The sequence below is a fragment of the Drosophila ficusphila genome, unplaced genomic scaffold, assembly GCF_018152265.1.
Source record: "Drosophila ficusphila isolate 14025-0441.05 unplaced genomic scaffold, ASM1815226v1 contig_791, whole genome shotgun sequence".
NCBI classification, from domain to species: domain Eukaryota; kingdom Metazoa; phylum Arthropoda; class Insecta; order Diptera; family Drosophilidae; genus Drosophila; species Drosophila ficusphila.
In genome coordinates, this window is record NW_025064737.1 from 17,276,565 (window position 1) to 17,290,121 (window position 13,557).

General features: G+C 41.0%; 1 protein-coding gene across 2 annotated transcripts in view; it reads left to right on the forward strand.

Annotated features, from left to right (window-relative positions):
• Positions 1-13,557, forward strand: part of LOC108092029 (muscle segmentation homeobox) — a 37,553-nt gene that overhangs the window by 10,412 nt on the left and 13,584 nt on the right. Inside the window, exons 1-3 of one of the 2 annotated variants that reach the window (XM_017191470.2) lie at positions 6,047-6,127; positions 6,226-6,300; positions 11,456-12,373. In XM_017191470.2, coding sequence (XP_017046959.1) covers positions 11,470-12,373 — 904 coding nt within the window. In that variant the 5' untranslated portion in view covers positions 6,047-6,127; positions 6,226-6,300; positions 11,456-11,469. Of the gene's footprint in view, positions 1-6,046; positions 6,128-6,225; positions 6,301-11,455; positions 12,374-13,557 lie in introns of those variants that run through there. The other variant, XM_017191469.2, reaches the window with a different exon arrangement.

Consider the following 13,557-nt stretch of genomic DNA (forward strand, 5'->3'; position numbering starts at 1 on the left):
CAAAAGTTGCCAGCGCTCGACTTCTGCCGCAATTGAATTTCACTGGGGCAAAAAAAATAAGTTAAGCCGCATGCCTGCCCTTCTCGGCTTTCCTTCTTTTTTGTGAGCTTGCAATTTGAAAATTACTTTCATTACGTTTAAAAGTTCATTAAAATTTCACATCCCTATCCCTGAAATCGTCCATTTCCGTTCTACATTTTCCATTCGGTCGTTGTCAGTTGTCGTACATAAATACACACTTGACTGGCCAAAAAATAAACGAGGAAAAAAGAAAGTTCGAGTTAAAAATAAATATCTACCAAATGGCTGACCTATTTGGTCGGAATACATAAAGATGGCCATGATACTTTGACCCTATCAATGATTTTATTAATTGAGATACTTTTCGCACTCGGCTGCAGGCTGCATTATGCAAGCAAATTAAATGAGTTAACGTTACAATTAATCCACTGGCATGGCAACATGGATTGTGTAATAATATCCTGGCAAAAGGTAAAGGGCAAATGTGCTACAGTGTGGGAAAATAAACCTTTTAAACTTCAATTATGAACTTGAAGAGCTAAAAGGTGTTAAGAGGATATTACGAGAGCTCAAAAAAGAGAAAGATAAATTCGTTAAATATGTTTTTATAAAAGACTTTAAATAGTTTTTTTTTAATCAATGAATTTTATGATTTAATTTCTAGTAGAACCTAATTTTTTTTAAGCTTTAAGCAGAAAATTGTTCCTTGTGTGGCACTAATAAAAACTCTCCGAACAAATGGGCAGCGATGAGCGATGAACGATAATTAAATACCGCCTCGTGCTCGAGTTACCCTCCTTATCCTGCCGAAAGTTTGAGTGGCGCTCTTAGCAATTAGGATGCTGCTCTTGCTGGCCACCACCACCAATAAGGATGGGCGGGGCATCCTTGTCATCGCCGTTGCCCTGGCTCATCGAGCTCATGGCGAAGTTCTCGTTCTCTCGAAGCGGAGTTCGCTTCATTTGCTCCAGCCTCGCTTACTTCCACTTAAATGCTTAATTATAATTGAGTTTATGTACAGCGCGAGCGGGAGCTAAGTAAAACTGTCTCTGAGCAGCGGTGGCTTCCTGGGACAGCGCACTTGAAATTAAATACAAATAATCTTTTGACTCCTTGTTGCCCTCCCCAACCGCCTGTTTTTGTTGTTGCTATTGGCAAAGGACGCCTTTGCTGCTCCCATTTGGCGTTGTTTTAATTACGTCTTAATGCCAACGCTTAAATGCGAACTGGGCGCCTTTCTGCCTTCTGCTCCAAACGGACGGACGGACGAACGAAGGAAGGTTCAATGCCTTGCGAGCAGTGCGTATCAATTCAGCGTTAATTGCTCGCAGGTCTCCCTGTTCCTCCATTGGATTCCAATCCCCCCATAAAGTCTCCTTCGCTCTGCGAACAAAATCGGATAAACTGGAATGGTGCGAAAGCCATTTTGGCAAGGTTTTTATTGATTTTTGTGCAAAAGCAAGCTGTTCAAGGTACATTGGAACCAAAGGGTTAATTAGGTAAAAAACGAACAGAATTTAAGAGTCTTTCCTTAGAATTACCTTTTTTTATACACCTAAGAAACATTTATTAATTATAGGAAACTAAGGCAACAAGTATTTCCTGATATTTTTATACTTAGAAATTAAAAGTGAAATAAATACCCAATGGGACCCTAACCACTGTATTTGATTGTGCTTAATTATGAGAATCTTGCCAGACAATGAAGGAAACTCTGAATTGGATTGGAATGGTTATGGGGGGAGGAAGCAGGGATGGGGAAGCGGGGATGGGGCACCATCATCGGAAACTGCTCATCAAGGACCGTAACTGGCAGCCAGACGAGAGTCAAGCACCATTCTAGAGCTCCGACTTCGGCTTGGCCATGTATCATTATTATGATGCCTGCGAGTGTTTATTTTTGGGAACTGGGATCTGGGAGCTGGGAGCTCGGAGCAGGGAAACAGTAGGCAGCGCCAGCAGTTTTTGTTAATGTTCGCATTAATGTTGTCATACTGCGCCGGCTCTCATTTACTGGCGAGCGATGGGCGAGGGGATACGGCGACTGATGGCAACGTTGCTGGCATTAATTAAGCATGTTTGACTGTGAATGTCAACAGCAGAAATTGCCGTACTGTGCATGTGCTTGCCGCTCTTGCTGCACGTGGAAAAAATGAGGGTAACTGATGCGGAAAAAGATGGGAATCAGTTGATAAAGATGAATACTTTCTATTAGCATTGCACTGATTTTGTAATTATTTAATTCCTTGAGATTTAAGCTTCTTTATAGATAAATATTCTTTGGGGCTTATCATTTTTCTATATTCTTAAAGAGTGATACATTTATTTGTTAAAAGTAGTTTCATTAAGATTGTAATTAGGTAATATTTTAAAAATGTTTTTTATTAAAACTTTTAGCAGTATTTTTTAATGGTTTTTACTTACGACTACAAAATTCTATATAAATTCTTAAAAATGGCACCTTGAATCCTATATTTATTCAATTAATAGGAAGGTACTCCGATATTTTTCGTAGTGCAGGTGTGCGAGTGCGTTGACAGGCGGTCGAGTGACAGGCCTTTGCACGGGGCGTGACAACTGCGCTCCCCAACACTATCGGCTTTCTCCAGTGTCGCTTGCGCCTCGTAATTAAGTGACGCAAGTCAATTTATTTTGCAATTAATCATTAATTTATGCGTACGGAAGTATAATTGGCTCATATTTCAGACGGCAGGGACGAGATCACACTGTCGAGAGATGCCAAATATTGGGTGACAAAAGAGTTATCATATTTCGCAGTGGCCAGAATAATGAGATTTCCCACCCGCCGCTCAGATCAACAGAATTTTTCCACTCACTAAATAAAGCGCATTCACAAAATTGATTTTACAATGCCCATTTTTTACGGAATAATAAAATTAAGGCAATACTTTTTCTTTAATTTTTGAAGTTCCCCGAATTCGACTTAATCGATAGCTGAAAAATCAGTCACCCTTTCCAAAATTCAAAAAAATGGGTTTGCTGAAAATTGATTAAAATTCACTACTTCTGAGTCCATAACTTTTCTAGTTTTATTATCATAAAATTGTGAATACAACTATGGATAGAATATTTTCTGTTCCACCAAATGATATGAACAGTTTCAACATTCCATCAAGTTGCCAGCTCGAAGTTTTTGCATACTTAACGTTCCACTCAGTTGATTGATTGACCGACTGATGGATGGATGGTCTGAATGCTGAGTAACTGCAGTATAAATAATCGAATGCACATGGGCAGTAATACATTAATTTAAAACATTCCATTTGCAAGCATTCGTTTGACAATTAAGAGCAAACTAGCAGTACAATCCAATCCGGGCGGATCCAATCAGCGGGGAATCGGCCGACATGTGGCCCAATTGGACGTCAATTAGTCGGGTTCGGCGACCTTTGACCCACTTGAATAGGGCCAACAAATGGGGTCTGATAGATGGAGAGGGGGAAACTGAGGGACTGGGCCTTCTTGTGACGGATTCAAAAGGGAATTATAATAATGGCAATAATGAGAAGTGGGGGCCATTGTCGCGCGCCCATTTAAAAGATCATCAATCATAGGCAGTTAGTTAATTGCGGCGCGCTCTCTTCTTGTGGACAAAGGAGCGGCCTGGGCCTAATGGCCAGGCCAAAAAAGACCGACAAAAAAGCGAAAACGTTTAGCGAATGAAATGCCGCAGCAAATTAAAAAATAAAGCTTGAGCACGCCAACTTTGCTGACCCAAAGTTCAAGTGAAATAAGCCATGACAAGCGCTTCTCTGGCTTTCTCGTCTTTCTCCCCCAAAAAATAAAAAAAAAAATCCTCAAGGACCCTTGGCGAAAAAGCTTTAAAGGCAAATTGCCTCAAAGTTTTGACTTATTCTTGGAGCACTTCCAGTGTGCAAAAATCGATGTGAAAATAGCAAAGGGAAGCAGAGAAAAAAATATATAAATGCCAGCGAGGGCGAATTATGACAGGAAACATTTCAAACGGAAATGAGCCTGCCGGCACTTCCGGCTCAGCGGCAGTTCTATATGGCTAAAATGCAAACATAATTAGCTGACATTTTCACTCATTTTCTGTGTATTTTCGATTGCTGCCTTCCGCGCTAATGAGCACCACCCTTCCACCCACCCAAACCACCCAGCCACCCAGTCCAGTTATCCACTCAACAGTTGTCCAGCTGTCTAGCTGTCACTCAGGCCAGGCTTCACTGTGTCTGTCTAACCTTTTCAGTTACCCCTAAAATCGCTTCATAAGAACAACCCTCGCAGACGCATCTAGTAAAAATAACTTGAAAATTGCGCAGCATTTATAATCTGTCTTTGATTTATATAACGATTTCCGTTCAAACTACGAATGGGTACACTAAGAAAAATATTTGGAAAATAGATAAGTTTTAGAAATCTGGGAGAGATGTATAGAGTTCATAATCTTCGGTATGGAAAATATAAATGCTAAGTGAAAACAATATTATTGAAATTAAAATTTAAAGGAAAACCTCAAGAAATCCCAATCCCAGGTGATTAGGTTTTCCTCCAGTGGATGTGTGTGTGTATTTGGGATATGGGCCACCCTTCGCTGGCTGCTTTATATGCTGACTTGACAATAATGGCACAAACACACATCTCAGCCCGCTGAGAACGTGCCACCGGCAGTGGCTCCCTGATCCACAAGCTGGCTGCCTGTTTTGGCCCCAAACTTAACTTGGCCCAGGCGAACTGGTCGTGGCAGCACAATGACATGAATTCAATATAATAAATAAAATATAATGCTGTCAATAAAAATAAATAAATATAACATCAACAACAGAGGCAAAGGCACTGGCAGCGGCAGAGAGCACTGAAAGCTGTGCAAAAGTTTAAGACGTCGCCGGGGGAATTGTAGATTGAAGAGCTTAAATGCTACGCTCAAAATAGCTACGTAATGTTTGTGTGCTCTGCAGATTTGGCTCCGAATGGCTGCCATTTACCTTCGGTTTGTGGCACTGGCAAGTGGGGGGAGAGGGTAAAGGGGGAGGATATGGGGGCAGAGGATATGTGCTGGAATTCGCCCGCAAAAGTAGCAGTAATGTTAACTGACGAGGGACTGTGATTCGCCTTGAGTTGGGTGTGCGACCATTATCCTTTGCCATTTGGCAGCGTTTATTTTCTTAGCTCTTAACTAAGTGTCTAAATTTGAACCAGAGGTAGTTAGGGTGAAATATGTGGCGAAAACAATTACTCAGAAAGACTCACATATATTGTTTTTGCAGGAAAATAAGCTTAATGGCATTTTATGACCTATTAAATAAGAAATGCTATTTAGTTTGAAGTGAAACTTATCCAGCAAACAACGTTGATTGATTGCAGTTATGCAAATCTCATATATCACTCCATCAACCAGATCGACAAAGAAAATATAAACAAAAATACAACACAATGCAGAGCAATAAAATCTGACAGCTCAGATTGGAAAACGTTTTAAACAGAAAACTAATAATAAATTCAAGAGCCAGTTTACTGATCCAATTTGACAGTCATAACTAGTTATTTTCACCCGTGTGGGAAAACACAGTCCTGTGGATAAACCAATCCACAACAAACCGAAAGCACTTGAATAAAACATTCCCCAAATTGCAACTCTCGCTGCAATTGCTCGGATCGAAAAAGCTGCCACCCCAAAAGAAAGTTCACAATTGCCACTTTTCACACACTCACACACATCCAACGCACACAGACACACACACACACACAAACTCACAAACAATCGTTTTCAGCATTTTATGATTTATTTATGCAGCCATGTTGGCTTTCCTTTCGCTAAACCTTCCTGTCTATCGGACGTCGGAGAATAGAGTTATAGGAACCCAAGTTGGCCGTGCAACAAACAAGCTAAACGGTGTAGCATAATCCCACAAAATAGCTAACAACAACAGGCAATAACAATCGTCTGACTGACTACTGCTCCATATATTGAAAATTTGATTGGTATAGAACAATCAAATCGTGCTTAGTATTCCAACCGTTTGCCTTCGTTCGAGTTGTCAAGTTTCCACAACTTTAACTTTAGACTGATTCAATTGTTGGCCTGTCTCTCGGTCAAAGTGCTAACCCAATTTTGAGTGAAAAAGTAAAAGTTTTATTTCATTTTAATTTCTCTCTTCGTTGTTGTGTTTGTCAGTGTGTGTGTTTTATTTACTTACATTGTTGTTGTGTTGCCCTTGCTAGGAAAAGTTTTCAACGAAAAAAAAAGGAAAAAAAAATAAGGAAAGGAAATTAAAACTAACGAAGGATTGCGCACATGTGAGTATACATACCCAAGCAAATTAAAACAATTAAAGTGAACGAAGCACGAATAACTTTCCAAGGAACGAGCTCGCTGTTTCTGCGGCAACGCTTAATGTAAATTCATTTAAAATTGCTTAGCGCACGGCGCTCGGGTTTTCCACCTGCCAGGACTGTCGATAGTCAACTGTTTGCCATCCTGTCCCCATATCCTCACCATGAGCCATGAGCCATGAGCCATGAGCTACGAGCCATGAGCCATGAGTCTGTGTGTCGCGGCAATTTAATTAGCGAGCACATAACTTTATGAAATATTCAGAGACTTTCCCAGCGAAATATGCCAACCGCTTGGCGCCTGGGATGTCGGGGTGTGTGTATTTTGCGTTCATTTTTGTCATGGCAATTATGGCCGACCCAGGACATTCATTAGAGCACCTCATAAAAATCAATTAGCGGCATATTACAGGACTGTTCGCCCCTTCCCCAAGGAATCCCCAGGGTCAGACATTTTTCAAGTGGCTTGCGGCGTTGATTGCAGCTGGTTTTCCATCTAAAAATTTCCCATTATTCGGAGACTATAAGCTATCTAAAAGACAGGTTAATCTTAATCACCTTCCCCAAATAGCAAAATGAAACTAGGGGAAGAGTTTTTTAGACTTTTTTTCGTTTTTAGTTTACTCATTAAAATTTCCTTAGTTATCTTACATGTCTACAAACTTTGCCTGCTAATTTGGATCCTATATTTTATGGCTCCGATCCCAATGTTCATATGATTATTTGCTCAAAGGCCGGTCATAAAAACCTGCAATTTATAAGGTTTACAAGGCAGCAAATGATGACGCACAAGCCCAAGAATGTGGGGGATGCAGGGTGGATGGGTTGTGGGGGTTCAGGGGGTAAATATGAACGACGAATTACACACTTTAGCTGCCAGGTTGACAGAGCACCCACACACACACACGCACTCACACATGAAAAGCGGAGAACAGAGAATTACGGAAGAGTGCAGGGGCACATTAAATTATGCTGACAAGGCATACCGTACAAGGGGAATGCGGAAAATGGGGGTGGCTGTTGGGCGTGAAGATACAAAAAACAGGGCGGACAAAGTCAGCCGCACAGTTAACGTCAAAACTAACACACACGGCCCAGAGATGAAGAAAGCCAGCCAAAAGCTGAAAAGCAAAGACGATGACGAACGTGAACGAGGACGAAAACGAGAAGCACAGACAACAATGGCACTTTAGTTCAAAAGTGAAAATTAAAAACTGTTTTTTGAAACCTTACCGAAATATTACAGTAAACCTAAATTCAAAGCATGTTTAATATCGGTTTTATAGATAATAAACTTTTTAAACACAAAAGGTAATAAGAAATGAAAAGATAGGAATATGAACTTTTGGTTTTATTTTGGTCATTACAGTTGCTAAGTTTTTAAATTTTTCATATATATTCTTATTTAACTTCTTATGTTTCTTTAATCAAGATTTCTTAACTTCTCAATTAGTTAAATTTAGAATGACATTTTCAAGTTTCAAATTCCCTTACTCTCGCGCTTCATTTAATAATTTAAATAGACTTTTAATTAAACAAAAGTGGGCACTGTTCCAAAACTTTTTTCTGAGTGAACAAAAGGTAAACGGATGAGGACGACCAAGAGACTCTGACGAAAGCTGCCGTGGGCCAAATGAAGCAGACCCTGATGATGATGATTCGAGAGTGGCTTGTTAAAATTCCAACAAAACGACAGACAAGTAGACGGCCACCCTCCACAAAACTCCTGCCCCTCTTCCCCTCTCCCGATTCCGTTGCCCTGTGACCCTCCTGCGGAATGTGTTCTGCGTTGTTGTCAATGCAATAAAATGAAAATGAAATAAAATAGACAAAATGCTGGCAAGCCAAGGACAGGACCAAAAACCATCTCGCAAGCCTCGAGGCCAAATATGGCTGGCAAAAAGTGGCCGAAATGACCAAAAATGTAGTCTTTCCGATGAACGAAATATAACGTTCATATGCGACACAAGGCAAACAGGAGCGTATTCTTCTCCAAAGGACAAAAAGCCTGAAAATTTTAAAGTAATTTATAGGAGTTTTACAAGAGTTAAGCTTTTTACGTTGTATTTTGATAGGCAAACAGGTTTACAAGGATTTCGTCTTTTAGTTATTAGCTTTTCTTAAATGCGGTTTTCTATAGTATTTTAGTTGTCATTTGGTTCAATATTCAAAATATATACAAGGGGTCTTTAATATATATACTACAACATAAAATTTAAAAAAAAATCCCTTCTTATAATAGCATCCGCATTACAATGTCTTCTCAAACGTACAGTTTAGCTTTTATATCCATCTTTAGCATTCCATCCAATATATTCTCTGTCACACATTCCCATCCACCGCTCCTGACTTGACACATGTGCCATGGCAGCGTGGTGGCAAGTCCAGCTAACAAAACTTAAATGCCATTAGCCCTCGTCCTGGCACTCGACACTTGGGTCCTGCCACAGAGCACGATTGAAGGCCAGCAAAGGCAGCTAAAGAGGGGAAAGAGGGTAAGCAGGGTACGCAGGGTAAAAGGGATTGGTGGAGAATAAGAGAGGGGCAAGGGAGAGGGGAAGGAGTAGGGTGCTGCGGAGGCACTGGCAGAAGCGTGCCAGGTAACTAATACACACACTTGCAGGCAACTAAGCTACTGAACGTGCCCACAGGGCAGCTCGCTCTTTTTGGAACACAGAAAGAACGACTTTAAGAAATCCGAAATATAATATTGTTAAGGGAAGTGAAAATACGAACTAAAAATTGTATGGTGTTCAAAACGTGTTTTAAACTTTAGTTACCAAAACAATTAGTATTTATAACTCAGTTCGCAATTAATTTTTAAAGAATTCAGCTTAAGACTTTTTTCTTCTTAGTGTACTCCGCCTCTTTCTCCATCGCCTCTCTTTCTCTCTTTTTGTCCAGGGCTGGAAGGCAAGGCAATTGAAATAACTTCTTCCGCTTGCCTGCGCTGCTTCCGCTGCTTGAATATGTCCCCCAAATCAGCCAGCAACACATTCTCTGCTCCTCTCTCTCTCCCACTCCCCACTCCTCCTTCTGCCTCACTCTCCACATCATCATTGCTTTGAATTGGCTTTGCCATTGCCTTTTGCCATTTATTTTATTTCGCTTTAAGTGATTTTGCCAGGCGACTTGGCAACATGTTGCTGGCAACATTTTAGGATTCTCTCTCGAATGTTGAGAGCGTAATGTTGTCAGGTCTTTTAGTGATTGTGTGTGTGAGTGGGTTTATCTGTGTGTGAGTGGCAAATATCTTCGTGCTTCCTTTTTTGCTGTTGCTGCCGAGCGGCAATAAAAAACATTTAAGCACGCATCATTTTATTGAGCGCACTGTTTGAATCTGACATTTCAACTGCGACGTCGACGTCGACAGCGACTGCGAAAGTGGGTGGTAGTTGGGTGGCTGTCTGCTCAATTTTCCAAAGTGTAAGTGTGTGTATGTGCTGGGGTGAGTGTGCACTTTGTATTAATTTAAATTGCTTTTGGGAATGCCAGATGTAAGTTCTTACAACGCATAACGATGCCTTGGAAATGCCATGGAATTAAGTGCAAATTGTTTACACAAAGTTTAGGTAACCGAAAGTTAATATAGATAAATATAATAATTTTGATTAGGATTAAATTACACACATTTTGCCGCTTACCCAACTAAGTATCTCCAGTTTGTGAGTTATTATTTGTAATTTATTAAAAGGTATCAAAATTAGTTAGTCACTTAAAAGGATTTTGAATAATCGAAAGTTAAATATAATTTCAACAGTTCATCTCATGCTTATATTTAGATATTTTTAAGTATGTAATTGGGTTTTTCCTAAATCGGATACAGCGATGTATAAAAAAGAAATGAAAAATCCTACATTGTCAATAAGAAATTTTTTTGTTTGTGGATTTGCTATTTTTAAATTTATATTAAAAGAAATGAGATTATTGGCACAGAAAATTCCCAGTTTTAAATTATGAACTGATTATTTTTTTATTTTAAAAATTGTTAGTCATGCCTTTTTTGATCTCAAATAAACCTTTTAAGAAGATTCTATACAACTCACAGCTCTGCTTGAAAAATACAATGCTGCAATTTAACAAATAATAATTTCCCTTGTACATTTCACACGCTTTTGACTTAACGAATTAAGTTAAATTGTGTCACACTCAAATGTCGTGCCATAAATTTTCAGCAAGCACTTGCGAACACAAACGCACGCTCACAATGACAAATGTACAAGGCTGTGCGACACCGCCCACCACCCACTTCCCACTCCCCCTTTTCGCCCCACGAACTCGGTACTTGAAACGTATGTGCCGCCTAGTTGAATCCTTCCTCTCGCGCTCTCTCTATCATTCGCACTCCCTCTCCGTCTCCCTTTCTCTTTCGCAATGATTGTGCAACATTTTGTTATGCAAATCACAACGCAGTGCGCCAGGAAATAGGCTACGCCTGACCCACCCAACTCGACTCAACCCATTTCCAACTCAACCCGATTCAGCAGAAGCCCAAGCCAAGGCTTGCCGGAGGGTTAAATAAGTTGAGCTACACTGAAAAGAAAACTACTACTCAAATCTTGAGGAAAAAACGGATGCAACATTAGAAAATAGTTTAAGAAATCAAAAGAGATGCAATGGTTACTTTTTCAAATAATCTTTTTAATGATTTGGTATTGTGATTTTGTGGTTTTCAATCTAACTTTATGTGAAAAATTAATAGACAATATAATACAGTCTTAATTGCCTTGGATTTTGTTCACATTATTTGTTTTTTTTTTTTTTGCTCGATCTTAACATCTACAATTTGTTTTCTTGCTGTGCACATTGCGGCACTGGCAGCAAGTGGCAACGGACTGACGCTGTATTTTATTGCATTACTTTTGGGTCTCAGCTGGGGAGGCGAAAGTAAAAGGTGGACGAGGAGAGGGAGAGGTCAGTGTGGGGGCGAAACGAAGCCTTTTGGCCTTCATGTCGAGGGCGGGCACAAATTACATTACCGGGCGCCAGTTGGCAGCCGAACCATTAACAAGTTGACGACAAATGTGCAGATGTTTGAGTTAATCTTAGCCTTCTATCTCTATTTTCCTTGACTAACTTTATTTAACCTCTTTCTGTTGGTTCTCCTATTGTTTTGCAGGCAGCGTGGCCTAAATGATGCCCGAAACTGAACGCGACGCGCACTTGGAGGCAGCGGGAATGGTTAGCGGTGCTCTGGGGCACAATTACGGCATTGTTAAGGATCAGCAGCAACAGCAACATCAGCAGCAGCAACACCATCCGCTGCAACAGCCGCACGCCACACCCGACCTCTACAAGATGGAGCCCTGCTTCGTTTATAAAAATCCGCTGACCATACCGCCCACCTCGATGGTCAGCAGTCCCATTGGCAGCAGCAGCAAGGAGAAGCTGGTGAATATGTTGCGCGTGCGCGACAACCACAATTTGGGCAGTCTGATCTCCGAGAGCACTCCGCCCACCACCTTCCTGCAAACGCAATTGGAGGCGGTGGTGGCTCCCAGGCCGAGTTCCGTTCACCCGCAGCAGCAGCAGCCACTTGGCCAACAGCCAAATATCCCGCAGCAGCAGCAGCAACAACAACGCCGCTCGGCCAGCACACCTGCGATCACAATAACACCTGGTCCGCCAACCGACTGGCATGCCCATGTCTATGGGAAATTGCCGCCGCGGCCAACTCCCCACTCCATAGCCGATATCCTCGGGATTTCCCTGGTCAAACAGGATCGGCAGGAGGGCGGCGGATTCGATGCCACCGGCCAACTGGCCAAGTCACCAAAGAGCATAGTGAAGCACTACCAGGATCAGCCGCCCGTGCGGAGCACCTCCATTTCGATGAGCGATGCCAGCGAGGAGGAGAGTGCCGCAATCGCAGGCGCAACATCGGTTGCAACTGCAGCAGCCACTGTCACGGGGGAAACCGTTGCAGCGGTAACGCCGCTCGATCTGTCGCTGCGGAAAAAGTCCTGCGACAGCATCAGCTCACCCATGCCGGCCATCAAGAAGGGCGAAATAAGCGGCAAGCCTGCCAACAAGAAGGGTAAGCATGCACTGAGAAAAATACTTAATCCTGGAAGAGCTATAAAATGATAGGACAAACGAACATATGATACTATTTATGATAGTATTTCCTCATTAAAACTAACCTCACTTTAAAAAAGTTGAAAAGGCCATAAAAAATTCGAAAAACCAATAATTAAAAGTGATATTAGCAATTTCTATCGAAAAGTATGATTAAAACAAATCATTTTCTAGAAAACATAATATATTAGTAAAGAAAAAACCCTTAATATTTTCTTTTTTCTTTGCCTCTAAAGATTCCTAACTTAAGATCAATTTGATAATGTTTCTGAAAGTGCATCTATTTTTAATGTGATCTCTTTCCCATCTCTGGGGTATTGGCGCCCAGCATAGGTAGGATGTGAATGCTGTGTGGCAACGCTCGGCGAGTCTGCCAATTGAGCGGAGCGTTCAGCTCTCAACACGCTTCAGCGAAGCGTGCGGCGGGCAACGCGGCGTATGCTTGTTCTGCCAACTCAAATGATGCCCATCGGTATCTTTTCGGCCCGCCAATCGTCTTGGGTTTTTTCTTGGCTACGCTAATGACCAGGTCATTAGAATTTAACACACTTCAGTTAGGACCCGGGTCGACTGTCAGCTACTCAATTTTCTAAGCATTTTAGACTCCATTAATTGTTCACATATACTTTAAAAAGTAATTAAATTGATTGGTTTTCCCCAAAATATCACCACAACATTTCTATAATATTTTCCTGTATTATTTGTGATTCAAATAACCATAAACGTTACGAAAATTGTACACAGAAAAACATTGTTTGCCAACCACATTTATTCTTTTTCGATAATTGATAAACTATTGAAATTGTAATTGGTCAACAAAATGTGCAAAATTTAATTAGATGCACTTTTGGCTCGTTGCTTTGTTATTTTTATTTATACGCGAATTGGAAATGGTTGCCAATTTGAATTAGCATTTGCTTTGGCTGCATTAAAATGATTTAATTCGAAAGAGGCCAGCGAAATGGCACGAAAATATACGAAAATGCAATTAGCAATTTACCGCAGCAACAATGAAACCAATACAAAATCGGCAATCGGGGAGGCAGAATAATCCAAGTTGAGAACACAATTTGAATAATTTTGCGGCGGCTGTTCACTTGGCGCGTTAATTGCTCAATGCTGTGTGCTCGTTTTTATTGTTAT